The sequence below is a fragment of the Schistocerca serialis genome, chromosome 4, assembly GCF_023864345.2.
Source record: "Schistocerca serialis cubense isolate TAMUIC-IGC-003099 chromosome 4, iqSchSeri2.2, whole genome shotgun sequence".
Lineage (NCBI taxonomy): Eukaryota > Metazoa > Arthropoda > Insecta > Orthoptera > Acrididae > Schistocerca > Schistocerca serialis.
Genome location: NC_064641.1, coordinates 16,288,941 through 16,306,260, shown reverse-complemented (window position 1 = coordinate 16,306,260; position 17,320 = coordinate 16,288,941). Strand labels below are relative to the sequence as shown.

Genomic DNA, 17,320 nt, shown 5'->3' with positions numbered 1-17,320 from the left:
ATCGAAGGTTTAGTATGCCAACCCCTGCACAAATTTGGTGAGGTGGAAGGTTTCTCCAGTCTTTCATCCTGCTTGAGATAATGGCGTAGTGGAGAAAACTATTCTGCTCTCAGCAAAGAGTAATGCACTCAGTTTCCTATTTAGAGGAATAATTCATTGTGAGTAATTGGGTTGATCATGAATGGGATAGCAGATCTTTAGGGGATGGAGGGGGCAGGATACAATACAACAAGTGAGAAAACGATATACTGCCTCAAATAGACACAATAAATACTCAAATATGCTGATAAATGCAGTGTGCAGTTCTACAGCTAATCCATAAATTTAATCAGCACGAATAGAACGGCAGAAATGCCGGCAATATGATCAACAGTGATCTAAATTGCAAGTGCAAGTAATCGCTATGTCAATATTCAGCCACTTTGTTGAGAACAAGTAAAAGTAAAAACATATCAGTTATCGAAAAAGGCCATTTTGTGGTGCTAGATGTTAGTCTTAGTGCTTTACAATTTCTGCTTGTTGCCTGCTGTTGTGCACACAGATATTCTTGTACATGAAACGAAACCTTTTTGTAATAAAACTCATTAATACGATTTATTTGAATTAACACCATCATTTACCATAATCAGCCTATAATTTTCTTGTCCATTATCAGGGGAACATGGCATTTGTGAAAGTAACTGTTTGATGTGAGCACAATATGTAGCTGCAAAATCTAACCAGTATTAAAAGTGGAGACCATCCTCAGCTTATAATTAAAGTGAATCCCAGAACCATGGGTTCAACCCAAAAATCCTTACTGAGAAAATGTACAAAAACGAATAATTTTAAGTTACTTCTGTTGTAAGCTGCTGAGGATGCTTCTTATAACCATATGTAAAATGGTTGTTTAAGAAACAGTAAGAAATTCTATTTCATGAGATGAACAACAGTTATTCTACTTTACGAGTTAAGCACTGGTTTGTTTATAACCAAGGATAAATGCTCACATATAGCATTAAACTTTCACGTAATGCGCATCTGCTTGAAAATAACGACTACCACATCCAACTTGCTATGACAATCATTGAGATACATACTCGAAAGTAATAAATTTTCTCAGCTAACTTCTCAACATTGGAACCTATTTTATTTTAGAATACACTTTAATTAATAGAAGTATATAGATAATTTATGTTTGAAAGATGCAAAATATCCATTGTGTACTACATCATGGTAAGCCATTACATTTATAGAGCTCATTCTCGCTGTGTGTGCTGAAACAAAAAATTGCGATCAAATTTGGGAGAACCACACAATAAAATTACAAGAACTAAATGTTACAATTCGTTCCTTTGTACCTATTTTTAATATTGAAAATGCTTTAGAATCTATGCAGAATATATGTTATTCCTACATCATTCGATCATAGGTTTATTTCTTCACATTGTATTAACACTTGTCAGAAATACATTTAAAGATAGTACCTTCCAATCAATGTTATTACAAGTTTTGAACTTCATGATACGTTGAAATACAAATATAACAAATTTATACGTTTTATACTTGTAAATTAATTACCTAGTTCAATGAACACAATATTATTTTATTTTAAGGTAATTATGTCTTTTTAGCCCAGAATTTGGAGCTCTTGGTAGCATTAAATAACTTAGTTTCTGTAGTGGACTGACAAGACAGCCAGTCCACAGTGACGGGTAACCGAAAGCCACGCGCTTAAACTCACGCAGGCTGGCGTGAGGTCTGAAACAGGATACGTAATGAATGCTATAAAGAAAAGTACGTAGCTGCTGGAATACTTAACTTTAATCCATCATTGGTGTACATCGCTCTTGGCGATACAAGTTAGACTCTTTAGATACATGCAATATACTGTTAATGGCGCCTTGCTAGGTCGTAGCCATTGACTTAGCTGAAGGCTATGCTAACTATCGTCTCGGCAATTGAGAGCGTAATTCTCGGTGAACCATGGCTAGCAACGTCGGCTGTGCAACTGGGGCGAGTGCTAGTAAGTCTCTCTACACCTGCCGTGTGGCGGCGCTCTGTCTGCTATCACTGATAGTGGCGACACGCGGGTCCGTCGTATACTAGCGGACCGCGGCCGATTTAAAAGGCTACCACCTAGCAAGTGTGGTGTCTGGCGGTGACACCACAGTTTCACTTAGCAAAAGTGAAAATGGTTGAAGTAAAAATGGAGAAGAAGTGAAATGGTACATCTGCTTTAATTTTAAGTTTAATAGGAAACAGTCTCATTCAAAGTATGACACTATGACTGCCAATAACAGAGACACAGTATAATGTAAATGTGAAAATAATATTTGGGGAATTTCAAAGAAATTCACTTAAGATGGGATCTATTAAAACAACAAAGGAATGCAACCGTTTGACAAACTGTGGAATCTTAAATTGGAAATTTGTTTAACAAATCTGTAATGATCACATTTCAATTCTTTTCATTAAATTATGAACATACATCACAAACTGCAAAAAAGTAAAATCAAGGGTCAAGAAGATTTGCATATGTCATGAATTACAGCTTGAGTATATTTTTCAGCATAGTGACGTCTTCTCACAGCCATTTATGGTCTATCGTTCTCATAACCTCCCAACAGTTTACTTCTGTAACCTCGGAATAATAAAATGTGACTATCTTCTCAAAAAAAAAAAATTGTGGCTCACATGTAACCTTTCAATAATTAACTGACTGTGAATTTAAACTGGTAAATTTTGGACATCAGCAGTGCTGCGTTGTGGCCCTGGAAGGTCACACTGAATAAATTGAAAATTCTTACCTCAATGAAGTCGCCAAATAACGCGTATATATCTGCTCCTATAAGAAATTTTTCTGGCACAGCCCAGTGCAATGCTGGCCGCTAGATTTGTCATGTGTAAAAAGAAACAACTGATTTTTATTTACGATAGTTGGGATGACCATGGACAAGAGAATTAGTAAAATCTTTAAATTCAGATTAATGATGGTCAAAAGTTATTTTTATAAGAAAGATTATTATTAAAAGATTTTTTTAAAAACATGTACGTGGTACTTGATATGACAATAGGGCAAAAACAGTTGTTACAAATCACATATGCGCGCGACTATGAATAGTAATACTTGGTTTTACATCGCCCAGGCAGCGCCATCGCTCTTCACGACTGCGAGCTACTACTCGTACTGTTGTCGACACTACTCTCTGGTCTGCGATTCTATTGTAGCTTACATATCGCAGGCAGCGCGTGGACATTCAATCGAAGTTACATCTGCTCGAGTGCGCTAGCAATAAATTCCTTATTCACGGACCTCTTAGAGTCTCTTTCTCAGAACCGAATGTACAAAAATTCTCTTTCTGCACAGCACACGTCGAGGGCGCACCCGTCGTGATGGGGACCTTGCTGATGCAGTTCAGCACCACTGCCAACATGAGCATGACGAACCTGCAGAGCATCGAGGTGCACCCCACGTGTCTGCGCCAGATCGCAACCAGTGTCGAATGGGCTGTCGCCGGGGTTGCCATGTCTGCTCTGCCCTATTTGGCGTTGATGGTACGTGAAATGTTAGGTGTAACACATCAGTAGCTGGAAAAAAGCACTATTGATCTATTACACACTTGCTCATCCAAGTTCAGTCGCAGATGCTGCAAGGGAGGTATTTTGGATCATATAGAGATGCACTGTTAGAATTTTGAGAGCACACGATCGAAGAAGCACCAAGTACAATGTTAGTTCCTCCGACGGACACTACCTCAACTATCGCGACACCCGTCTGTAATGCGAAATTGACCACTAGATATCAAGAGAGACAGACGATCCAGTGTTAAACGAGGTGGGGAGTATTGTGTGGTCAGTAGAGAAGCAAGAACAGCAGAACTGTACTGTCAGAAGAACTCAATGACCTCCAACGTGGAATGTCACTTCAGTTGCCAGAGGTTACAACAGCTAAAATGCCGCAGAAGTTGAAACTTAGTTCTGCCTTTAGTTCTCTTAAACTGAATGTTACTCAGTTTGAAAGCTCGTCCATCGGTTCTGTCTGGTACATTGTGATACCCAGCATGTCGTGCAAAAGTAGAGGCTGATAATGTTTTTCCTGTGATTGATGTCTCAGAACACCCCTAACCTCATACTGTAAGTATGATTCATGAAATGTCGATCTGTCGTAAGATGAGTAACTACCCACTCGAAGCGAATCATATCTGGAAAATTTGCTGTGTAAGAGAGACAAGTTTAAAAAGTTGTACACGAGTACAAGAACTGGAATGGTTCACAGCATTCTTAACGATGTGTGAAATTACCGTTGGCGCATGTTCATTCCATCTGGAATATTATCTTTCAAGAATATCTCTAGTAACCGATCAAAAGCTAGCTTATAACCAAACTTCAAATAAAATTACCCTCCCTCCACTCTGGATAAAACGATCACGAGAAATTTGTAGGCCCATATTGTTGAGGTCAGTCTGTTGCAGCATGTTTCACTCTTGCGAATTTGGACGTTTATGGAGCAGAAAAATTTCCTGTTTAAAAATGAACGAGTACTCCGTAAGCGGACATCTTGCGAGACACAGCTCACTCTGTTCCGTCATGAAATCCAGAGTGTCTAGGGTGATGCCATTTCACTGACTTGTACAAGGCACTCTATATATTTCCGCAATGTCTTCTCGTGAACCTGATTCAAGACTTGCACGTAGTACTCAGCAAATGGTTCTTAAGAGGACAAAATAGACCTAAATGGAAAAGTAATTTCTGGAGTACCTAGTGTTATAGAGCCATTACTACTTAAAATGTGTAGAAATGTTTTAGAGGACAACATAGGAACCTCTTTGAATCTGTCTGCAGATGGTGCTGTTGTCTATAGCAAAACTGGAACCCAGAACCCGCATAGCATAGACTATTGGTGCATGGACTGGAATTTATTCTGAAACTAAACTATCGGTAAAAAGTTTTCGACCGCCCATAATAAAAACTATATACTTTATTCCAATATATAAACATATCGCACAAAGTAAATATTATTCACTGAAACAGTATATAGAACCAAACAGAACACATGTAGTAATGTTTCACAAGGTTTATAACTATACTATTTTTGCATGTTTTAGAATCAAAGAACCCACTGATGGTGGCGATATTGTCGCTAAAACTAGTTTGGGAGTTAATAAGTAAATAACAAAAGTGTTTTGCTTCAAGGCGAACTCACAGTCCTATACTTCTGTTCCAACTAAAAACATATATTCTCGTTCTGTCATTAAAAACAATACAACATGGTTTAGATTTTTAGCCTTTTCACAGTGTCTATCCTTTCTCTCAGAACAGCTGCACAAACTCTTGGCATTCTGGAGATAAGATTTTGTACTGTTTTTGAAGATATTTCTGCACTAAACTCCTGTAAATAATTGTACACATCTTCAAAATTAAATGACCTTAGTTTCTGACCGCTCCACGAAGTTCATTCCGTAAGACTTCAGTGGGATTTAAGTCAGGCGACTGACTTGGCCAAGTCATATTTCCCAAATATCCCTTTTCTATTGACATACCCTCTGCACAATTTTGAAGCATGTTTGGGATCATTGTCACGTTGCAGAACAAACCCGCGACCAGTAACTCCCTTGCCAGATAGAACTGCATTGTTCACCAGAATCATGTGCTATCCTTCCTTCGTTAATGTTTCCTTAATTCTCACTAGATCACCGACCTAATCGCCTACAAAACACGCCCACACCATGACCAACACTCCATCATGACTCACCTTTGGTGTCACACACTGCTCATCACTAGTTCTCCACGAAGTCGGAGAACATCCGTTCGACGACGGCTGTAAAGTAATTCTCACTTAGATTCGTCCGTGAGTAACACCTAGGACCATTGCTGCACGCTCCAATCATTACGTTGCCGTGCTCATTGCAATAACTGTGCCTTGTTTTGTTTCCTTAATAAAGGTCGTTTGGCCGCTATGCATCCCTTTGAACCTTGTTCACGAAGACGGCGTTACACTGTTAAGAGAGGGGTTGGAACTGCTCGCATACATACTTTACTCCCTCACAAGTTTTAGGTTCGGTAAGAGTCCATTGACGTTTACTCTGTACACATATGAGCTGATCTTCCCTGTACGATGTTACTCGGGGTCTTCCCGATCGCGAAACAATTGCACTGGCTACAGTTTGCTTCAACCACTGCAGAGTACACACCACTGTAAATCGGGCTACGCCAAACTTTGTAGATATTATCTCGTTAGAACTGCCTTCAGATGCAGAGCTACAATTACAGCACATTTTGCGATGCCATTCGCCTGCTTTCTTCCCAATTTCACCTAAGAGGGTATGAACCTTATCAGTGCATACAAACACACTGCTAGATGAACACAGTGTACTGTAAACTAATGGAAAGTGATTGCTTCACAGAGAGCTGAAGAAATGAGGCCGCTTCGAATAGAAACGTCTTAGCTAATGGCACGTCAGAGTTGTTGTGGATACCCATCAACGCCCCTCTGCGCGAACAGCCAGTCAGATACACAACAGACGCACTTAGTTTTTACATGTTTACACTTGTTCTATTTTCAAATGGGTGTATGAAGAATATTCAAAACAAATTTCCTCTTTTAAGCACAAATCTGTAGTTGTGACAGTTGACTGAAAACTTTTGAGCGGTAGTGCAAATAAATACGACGTACTGGACTGTACGATTGCGGTATTGGTAACAAACTACTCGAAACAGTGACAGTAAGATTGTAGAAGTAACCATCCAGAACGGCGTCAAGTGCAATGACCGCATAAAATTAACTATAGGAAAACCCAATGTCAGGCTGAGATTCATTGGAAGGATATTAAGAAAATGTAATTCATCCACGAAAGAAGTGGCGTATAAAAGACTTGTGAGAGCGGTCCTCGAGTATCATCCATCAGTCTAGGAACCTTACCAGGCTGGATTAACAGATGAAGTAGGAAAGTTCAAACGAAGAATGGCACGTTTCACCACGGAATCTTAGGGTAAACACGAGCACGTTACGGAGAGCATCAAGAATATACAGTACTGGCCACTAAAATTGTTACACCACGACGATGACGTGCGACACACGCGAAATTTAGCCGACAGGAAGAAGATGCTGTGATATGCAAATGATTAGCTTTTCAGAGCATTCACACAAGGTTGGTGCCGGTGGCGACACCTACAACGTGCTGACATGAGGAAAGTTTCCAACCGATTTCTCATACACAAACAGCAGTTGATCGGCGTTGCCTGGTGAAACGTTGTTGTGATGCCTCGTGTAAGGAGGAGATATGGGTACCATCACGTTTCCGACTTTGATAAAGGTCGGATTGTAGTGTATAGCGAGTGCGGTTTATCGTATCGCGACTTTGCTGCTCACGTTGGTCGAGATCCAATGACTGTTAGCACAGTATGGAATCGGTGGGTTCAGGAGGGTAATACGGAACGCCGTGCTGGATCCCAAAAGCCTCGTATCACTAGCAGTCGAGATGACAGGTATCTTATCCGCATGGCTGTAACGGATCGTGCAGCCACGTCTCGATCCCTGAGTCAACAGATGGGGACGTTTGCAAGACAACAACCATCTGCACGAACAGTTAGACGACGTTTGAAGGAGCATGGACGACTATCAGCTCGGAGACCGTGGCTGCGGTTACCCTTGACGCTGCATCACAGACAGGAGTTCCTGCGATGGTTTACTCAGCGACGAACGGCACGAATGGCGAAACGTCATTTTTTCGGATGAATCTAGGTTGTGTTTACAGCATCATGATGGTCGGATCCGTGTTTGGAGACATAGCGGTGAACGCACATTGGAAGCGTGCATTCGTCACCGCCATACTGGCGTATCACCCGTCGTGATGGTATGGGGTGCCATTGGTTACACGTCTCGGTCACCTCTTGTTCGCATTGACGGCACTTTCAACAGTGGACGTTACATTTCAGATGTGTTACGACCCGTGGCTGTACCCATCATTCTATCCCAGCGAAATCCTACATTTCAGTAGGATAATGCACGACCGCATGTTGCAGGTCCTGTACGGGCCTTTCTGGATACAGAAAATGTTCGACTGCTGCCCTGGCCAGCACATTCTCCAAATATCTCACCAACTGAAAACGTCTGGTCAATGGTGGCCGAGTAACTGGCTCGTCACAATACGCCAGTCACTACTCTTGATGAACTGTGGTATCGTGTTGAAGCTGCATGGGCAGCTGTACCTGTACACGCCATCCAAGCTCTGTTTGACTCAATGCGCAGGTGTACCAAGGCCGTTATTACGGCCAGAGTTGGTTGTTCTGGGTACTGATTTCTCAGGATCTATGCACCCAAATTGCTTTGAAATGCAATCACATGTCAGTTCTAGTATAATATATTTGTCCAATGAATACCCGTTTATCATCTGCATTTCTTCTTGGTGTAGCAATTTTAATGGCCAGTAGTGTACACTGACAGGGGCTACAAGAGAGGCGTCGTATATCACCGAGAGGTTTTCTGTTTGAAGTGTGACAAGGAACCCCTTGAGTTCGAGGTCGCAATTGGCCAATAATGTTTACGGCGTTCGACTTCCCACATATTGTCTACCACACAACCACAATATTGGTTGCTAATGACAACACGGAGCAGGACTGCAGGTATTGAATGGTGAGCACAGCATGAGGCTACGGGGCGTAGTTGAGCTGCTTAGGCGACGAGTAACTCGCAACAGTGCTATAGTGCTAGTGGTGTTCATACAAAGCAGAACAATGGCAAAGATAAACAAAGGAAACATTACATTATATCTACCACAACAGTTTCCGAAGTTGACATTTCGTCGGAAAGGAACCCAGTGAATTTCACACAGTGAGATGGAAGTGGCAGCTGAAATATTAGCGTATTTGCAAGATGAGTCAGTGGAACGTGTGGTGTCGTATATGCTCGACCTTGCGGAAAATACACATGAGGAGTGTTCACCATCCATGGAGCCACATATCCCGTCTCCAGTGAAACGTAGTAAATGATAACTGTTGCCCACGGAGCGGGTACTGTGCATAATTACGTAGATGGAAGATCGTCGACAGCGCAATAAAAAAACAACTATGAACTGATTTCGAATAGGTCCGCAGTCTGACCGTTTAGAGCATAAGAAGAACTATGGATATTCAAGGAGGTAAAAAATGGAAATGAGCGTTTGGCGCCATTGGCCGGGAGGCCCCTTGCGGGGCAGGTGCAGCCGCCTTGGTGCAGGTCTTACTACATTCGACGCCACATTGAGCGACCTGCATGCCGGATGGGGATGAAATGATGATGAAGACAACACAACTCCCAGTCCCTGAGTGGAGAAAATCCCTCACCCATCCGGGAATCGAACCCGGGCCCGTAGGACGGCAATCCGTCACGCTGACCACTCAGCTATCGGGGGGGGGGGGGGGGGGGGGGGAGGAATTCAATGGAGGTCACGGGGCACTTGTTACAAAAACTGGTGTTTGAGCGTTTCAAGGATGCTCGATACAATTTAGAGGATGTGCATGTTAGCGACGTACCACAATACCTGTATGCACATCAAATTGCGTGATACATTCATTACGGCCATTTCAAGGAAGGCAGGATGATGCTTATATAACTTCAAACAGTGCTACAGAACTGGAAGATGTAAGATGACAAAATTTCAAGCAAAGCATCATGATGAAGATGTACAGAAAACTGCGGAATCGGTCAGAAAATTTGTAGATGAGGTAAACAAATTTTCTTCGTTCAGCAAGGAATTTGTTTTCAACAACGACTAATCGGGATTTGAGGAGGATACGCAAATAAAAACAATCTTGGAAATTAGAGGTATCAAGAGAGCTGTATCAAGATCAAATAACATCAGTGCCTTAGAACTTTCATCCACAATTATGCCCACTGTTAATGTGGAGGGTAAAGTGGCTGGAAACTTATCTACTGTTCTGCGAGGAGCTGAAGTGTTCTGTCCCCTACGATTCTTTTCTTGCGTGCCTTATCTTGCAAGGGCAATAGTGAATATTTACGTCTCAGCCACTAAAAGTGAGAAAACGGGCTTAAGAGAACTACAGCTATGGTAAGAGCACTACTTTGGTCAACAGCTGCTCAAAATGACTTTCTTTTGCTCGATTCCTTGTCTGCTTGAACTCTTTTAGAGCAAACTATCCCTCCTGAAAAGTGTGTGACATTGCGGTGCATACCACCTGAAACCACTGGACAAATTCAGCCTCTGGATGTTTGTTTGTTTCCTACCTACAAAGCATATTATCGCACGGTTTGCAGCTGCGCTTTAGAGGCTAGCCACTTTCTCAATAAGCTCCAAGACCACAGTTTCATATTGGGATGCATGCCATCACATTCCGTCAAATCTCATCATCCCGTGACACCAATATGATGTTGCTTGAATTCTTTAAGTTTGAGTACCTAGCTCAACGTTTGTAACTCTCAAGGAGTTCACCTTCGAACTTGACGGTACGAACCTTTGTGATCACTGTGGCCCGCCGTTCTTCGTTCGGCGTTTATTGTGCAAGATAATGGTATGTTTTAAACATTTCATGAATGTCGACGAAGTGTAATACACACGTTACTGTAAATGAAAGATAATTGTCAAATCCTAGAATTTACCGGTGAAAAGATTTACCATCACGGCATGTAAAAGTACGAAATTTTTCATTAATCTATAGATTTCGAACATTTACCAAGAGACATTGGTAAATTTTAGGATTCACCATTGCAAACTGGTAAAAGCTGGATCGAAGACTCCCGCCTCCGTTGTGCAGGTACAAACGAGTTTCATTGTTGCCAATTTTGTGTTCAGATATGTTTCTTTGTTGGCAGTTATGAGTTCTCAGTGCAATAACCGCTGCGTAGTTTCAGCCAGTGTCGAGCATCGTGCGTACGGTCATGTTTGCGACTCATTTTAGTGGTGTTCCTTCTCCAGCTTTGTATCGGAATAAGTGATGTTATGCGTAATAGATTTTACGAATTTTTAAGTGAATCAGTGAGTAAGAAGAAGGACAACAATTTTTATGTAGCTGCTGAGCAATATAGTATTCTGTTAAATGTAAAATGCAAAAATCGTTTCCAATAAAAAATCTGGTCACTACAGACGTTTGAAGTGACGTGATGTTCTCAACATCGGAGGTGAAGAGAAAACTCCTAGCACCGGTGTCTACTGGTAATGAAGAAATTCATTATTACGTTCGTTTTGATGAACTGTTTGACGAGTACATGAGACCCACATTGCTGCAGACCACGGCGGCCGAACACGGGTGATTGTAGAACTGAATCGTATGTACAAGAATGAGACTACTGAATCAATTGTTACTTATTTGAGATTATGTGAACCATGTCAGGAAAAGTAAAAAACATTGAAAAGGGGTTTTGCAGTGAAACCTATCATACACAGTGAAATGAATTCGATGCCAAATTGCCTTAATCGACATGCAGGCAAATCCAGATGATAAGTCGAAGTTCATACTTGTATACCAAGATCATTTGAAAAAAAACTGTTATCCTCCACGCACTAACTTCCGAAAGAGCTGATGAACTTGCATATCATCTCTTGGATATTTTTACCACCTTTGGGGCCCCAAGTATCCTTCACTTTGATAATGGTAGAGATTTTTGTAACCAAGTCACTGAAAGTTTACGTGGGATGTGGAGTGATATGAAGATAGTCCATGGGAATCTGAGGCACAGTCAGTCCCAGGGATCGGTCGAAAGATCAAATCAAGAAATCGAAAATATTTTATCTACTTGGGTGGAAACAAATGAAACTTCACAATGGTCTGAAGTGCTATGTTTTGTGCAGGTTATGAAAAATAGGACTCATCATGAAGGGATCAGATGTTCACCATGAAGCCATGTTTGAGGTTCAAAAATGGTTCAAATGGCTCTGAGCACTATGGGACTCAACTGCTGTGGTCATAAGTCCCCTAGAACTTAGAACTACTTAGATTTGTTGGTTTTAACTTACGGAGATTTTTGCTTGGTACCTCGCCAGCAGGGGGATAACGACGACGTCCCCCAACGCTGGATTGTTGCCAGATTTATTCAAGATGGCGGATCCAAGACGGTGATCATAGATATGGCAACCGTCAGATTGACGTCATGGTGCGAAATAAAAATTTTGGTGAGAAAATAGGTCAACTGAATGGCTCAAACGGATCTGAGCACTATGGGACTTAACATCTTAGGTCATCAGTCCCCTAGAACTTAGAACTACATAAACCTAACTATCCTAAGGACATCACACACATCCATGCCTGAGGCAGGATTCGAAACTGCGACCATAGCGGTCGCGCGATTCCAAACTGAAGCGCCTAGAACCGCTCGACCACTCCGGCCGACAGGGCAACTGAGCTACCTCCACTAACCTAACCCCACCCCCTCTCCCCCTCCCCTCTCCACCCCCCTCCCCACTCCCTCACTCACCCATCTGCAAACTGGCGGGAGAAATACTCGGTCTGTGGTGAGCTGCACGTAGAATAGACATAAATCATTATTTGGTATGCATCTCTCTCTTTCCCCTCCCCTCGCCCATCTGGGAATTAGTAGGGAAAGGACTCAGTCTGCACTGGGCTGCCAGAGAGGATGCACAGAAGTATGCATTGTTTATTTAAAAAATATGAGTTGTCATAGATGGTAGCTCTATACACTATCATCACCATGAGCTCCAGAGTCCAGCTGACCCAGTTCACAACACCACTACCAGAGACCGCTTTTGGCCCTTCCCTCACTCCTCTCTCATGACGAAATCCAAGATGGCGGTCTGGCAAAAAAATTGCAGGAAAAAGACTCAGTCTGTGTTTAGCTTCTGGACTGGGGAATGAACATAATTGTTTACTTTGCTCAACGGATGAGATGTCTATGCTAGAGAAGGAGGAGGTTAACAGGTATATTAGCTGTAATCATGCATCTGAGGACTCTGTCGAAAGCAATGATATTTCGTGAAGATGAATACGCTACGTCAAATAATGAAGATTCAGCACGATGGGGCTAGGTTACTCTTCGCAACTCATGCTGATAAATGCGTGTGCTGTAAATGTAGATCATTCGATAAAAGACAAGGCAGTCGTCCGAAGTGCAGGAGGCAAGACGTTCACCCCAGAGTCTCCAGTCCCTGCGGGAAGAGAGGCTACACGCCGGGCTCCCTGCCCCAAGAGTCTCCACGCCTGCTAGAAGAGGAGCGTGTGCTGAGCAGGAAATAACGGCAGTAGTCCTCCATCTCAACCCCAGTGCACGGATGCCCTTTTTAGTTGAACAAGAACTGTTTTGGAAGTTATTACATCTGGTGTCTAACTAATGTGCGGAATACTGTCACATACACAGTGGCCACTAAAATTGCTACACAAAGAAGAAATGCAGATGATACACGGGTATTCATTGGACAAATATATTATACTAGAACTGACATGTGATTACATTTTCACGCAATTTGGGTGCATAGATCCTGAGAAATCAGTACCCAGAACAACCAACTCTGGCCGTAATAACGGCCTTGATACGCCTGGGCATTGAGTCAAACAGAGCTTGGATGCCGTGTACAGGTACAGCTGCTCATGCGGCTTCAACACGATACCACAGTTCATCAAGAGTAGTGACTGGCGTATTGTGACGAGCCAGTTGCTCGGCCACCATTGACCAGACGTTTTCAATTGGTGAGAGATCTGGAGAATCTGCTGGCCAGGACAGCAGTCGAACATTTTCTGTATCCAGAAATCCCCTACAGGACCTGCAACATGCGGTTGTGCATTATCCTGCTGAAATGTAGGGTTTCACAGGGATCGAATGAAGGGTAGAGCCACAGGTCGTAACACATCTGAAACGTAACGTCCACTGTTGAAAGTGCCGTCAATGCGAACAAGAGGTGACCGAGACGTGTAACCAATGGCACCCCACACCGTCACGCCGGGTGATACGCCAGTATGGTGATGACGAATACGCGCTTCCAATGTGCGTTCACCGCGATGTCGCCAAACACGGATGCGACCATCATGGTTCGTTAAACAGAACCTGGATTCATCCGAAAAAATGACGTTTTGCCATTCGTGCACCCAGGTTCGTCGTTGAGTACACCATCGCAGGCGCTCCTGTCTGTCATGCAGCGTCAAGGGTAACTGCAGCCATGGCCTCCGAGCTGATAGTCCATGCTGCTTCAAACGTCGTCTAACTGTTCGTGCAGATGGTTGTTGTCTTGCAAATGTCCCCATCTGTTGACTCAGGGATCGAGACGTGGCTGCACGATCCATTACAGCCATGCGGATAAGATGCCTGTCATCTCGACTGCTAGTGATACGAGGCCGTTGGGTTCCAGCACGGCGTTCCGTATTACCCTCCTGAACCCACCGATTCCATATTCTGCGAACAGTCATTGAATCTTGACATGTCGCAATACGATAAACTGCAATCGCGATAGGCTACAATCCGACCTTTATGAAAGTCGGAAACGTGATGGTACGCATTCCTCCTCCTTACACGAGGCATCACAACAACGTTTCACCAGGCAACGCCGGTCAACTGCTGTTTGTGTATGAGAAATCGGTTAGAAACTTTCCTTATGTCAACACGTTGTAGGTGTAGCCACCGGCGCCAGCCTTGTCTGAATGCTCTGAAAAGCAAATCATTTGCATATCACAGCATCTTGTTCCTGTCGGTTAGATTTCGCGTCTGTACCACAACATCTTCGTGGTGTAGCAATTTTAATGGCCAGTAGTGTATATAACTTGAAGATATCACAGGAGCTAAACGTACCACTGCACAAAGAGAATGAAAGAGCTTTGCAGATGACGCAAGAATATTTAGACAGTTACATGTTTTGCTCCTAGGAATACCACCACCACCTCACTTGAAAGCAGACCAAAAATTGCCGCTGCATACTTCTGAAATAGTCCCTGAGGGACTTCACGCCCTTCTGTAGGAAATACCCTCGTTTTTGAACACGAGCTCCTTCAGGAGTTACTAAATCCAATTGAATATGTCTCTAAATATACTTTCAAAAAAGGTCACTGCACTTTGCGTCAATTTTGCGATGAGTGCTGCCGCACACGAACACTGTCTCTAAAAAGATCGCACCATATTTGTGAAACCTGCCTAAGGCACTTTATACGCTTTTGTGTGAAAGAGATCTCGAAACCAATATCAGCTACAATATCTGACTTCGCACACCAAAACGACAATATTTGGAATTCAAAAGAAATATCTCTGTAACTTTAAAGGGGATGCTCATAACTTTTCGAAATTTAGCAGATTGTTTGAAGGCACTGTCAGAGAGAGAAAAATTTCTGAATTCTACAGCCGCTGTGGCGTTCATAACTTTTCTGAAATTGTGTGTGGGCTTAGTTAATATGTGCTGGTGGTGGAATCAGGGTCCTAATTTTCCCCACTTCTCGAAGCTTGCCTCACTAATCGAACTTGTCTAAGCACAGACGGGAAAATCAGAACCATTACACAAACATAATTCTAAGTACTGTCCTACAGACGAGAAAAACGGCTGAATTGTCCAACAGATACTGCTCTGGAGACGCTCTAAAGCCACAGTGGCGGATGAGGGTCATCGTCCCACCTGTCCGAACCAGAGGAGGATGGCCTGTCAGGACTTGTCAGGGGAAATCCAAACAGAGAAGTCATCAGGTGTCTCTCAGACGTCACAAAGTACTTTCCTCCGATACCATGCTCCCATCTTGTTTGAACCAGTCTGTCGAGGCTCCAATGCCACACACAAAGGATGACTTGTGTCTCTCTGAGTTCACGGAACTTCTTATGAATGGCCCATTCTGTTGGTTCTTACTGAGTTTACCTGTCAAACTGCTGTTGTCAGTATAGGAGCACTGTACGCCATCTTCTGCAGGTGGACGAATTACGAGACATTCAGTGGCAAAACTATTTTGTTCAGATCGAAAAAAAAACATATGGCAGCCATATTGCACTGACAGTTAAACAGTGCAAAAGTGGCCTACAAAGACACTTCCTCAGTTACTATAGTCTGGTACTGTCGAGGAAAGCTCGCATTGGCTGGCTTTTGTGGCTGAGCGGTTCTAGGCGCTTCAGCCCAGAACCGCGCTGCTGCTACGGTCATAGGTTCGAATCCTGCCACGGGCATGGATTTGTGTGATGTCCTTAGGCTAGTTAGGTTTAAGTAGTTCTAAGTTCTAGGGGACTGATGACCTCAGAAGTCACATAGTGTTCAGAGTCATTTTAACCATTTTCTGAAAGCTCGAATTTTTCAGTGTGAAACCCATCTCCAACCGCGCTATAAAGCCACATACCATACCAATGTAGTAAACATGATTCATATCCTGCACCATACAAACTCATCACTTGTGCATCCTGCATCGATACCAGACAGTCATACACATGCCGTGAAGACAGACAGGTCCCCAAAAAACAAACTACATGCACCTAATATAGTCCGCACTGCACTAGACATTTCCCCCGAGGTCGGTCAGTCATCTATTGCAGCCAATGGTCACGATTCGACTGCCCCCCCTTCCCCCCCCCCCCCCCCCCCCCACACACACACGCTGTCCTGATATGCGACCAGAGCCCCTTCAGCAGATCATGGTCAATCTCTGAGCTGGTGTACAAACGCTGTGTTGCTTCCCCCTGCCATAAAGACTTTACTGTTTCCGCTCCTGAGCTGCTTGCTTACTTGCTGCCATCCTTTCTACAGCCATCTCCACCCTCTAGTATTACAAATACATACGTATTTTCACATATTTTGTTAGAATATCATACCATTTACTCGATAGTTCTCGATATCAAGCACATAGCAGTATGCTACCTATCGCTTGCACAGTATAATTCCGACGATCAAGACTGGAAATTATATCCCTAGAGACATGAATCTTAAGCGAGTGTAGCGATGTGGGACGTGCTGCAAAATCACTGAGTAACTAGAAACTTATCTCGTCCTCAAAGAACTTTACTTGAAAACTCGAAAATAGAGGAAAGTGGTTGTTCCACTGGAATTATTTTTATCGAATACCGATGTCAATGATATAACATATTGCAAATGATCCATTTACTTTACAAAGTCAGGTAAGGTGTTTCTCATATCTAGAGAACCAGCAAATGTCTCTTACAGCTGTTTTCACAATCAAGATGCAAACAACACTGAAACGTCCCCTTTCAAAAATTATGAATGACAGCGCTGGAAAAACTCTTACGTTATTTGAAACAGAGACAGCTGAGTAAAACTGAACATACTGAGACACTTCTCTCTTTACTTATTCTGATCATCACTAAACTGACACACAATATTTTTTAGCGCAACGCAATCTGACTTTCAATAATCCCTACAAAAGAATGGCCCTAACTAACAATAACCCATACCTTTCATGAATCACTTACCTCACAAAAATCTTC

General features: G+C 42.8%; 1 protein-coding gene across 1 annotated transcript in view; it reads left to right on the top strand.

The window, feature by feature from the left end:
- LOC126473672 (solute carrier family 22 member 1-like) overlaps window positions 1-17,320 on the top strand; it is a 165,459-nt gene that overhangs the window by 131,652 nt on the left and 16,487 nt on the right. The window contains exon 7 of the mRNA XM_050100907.1: window positions 3,350-3,537. Coding sequence (XP_049956864.1) covers window positions 3,350-3,537 — 188 coding nt within the window. The remainder of the gene's footprint in view (window positions 1-3,349; window positions 3,538-17,320) is intronic.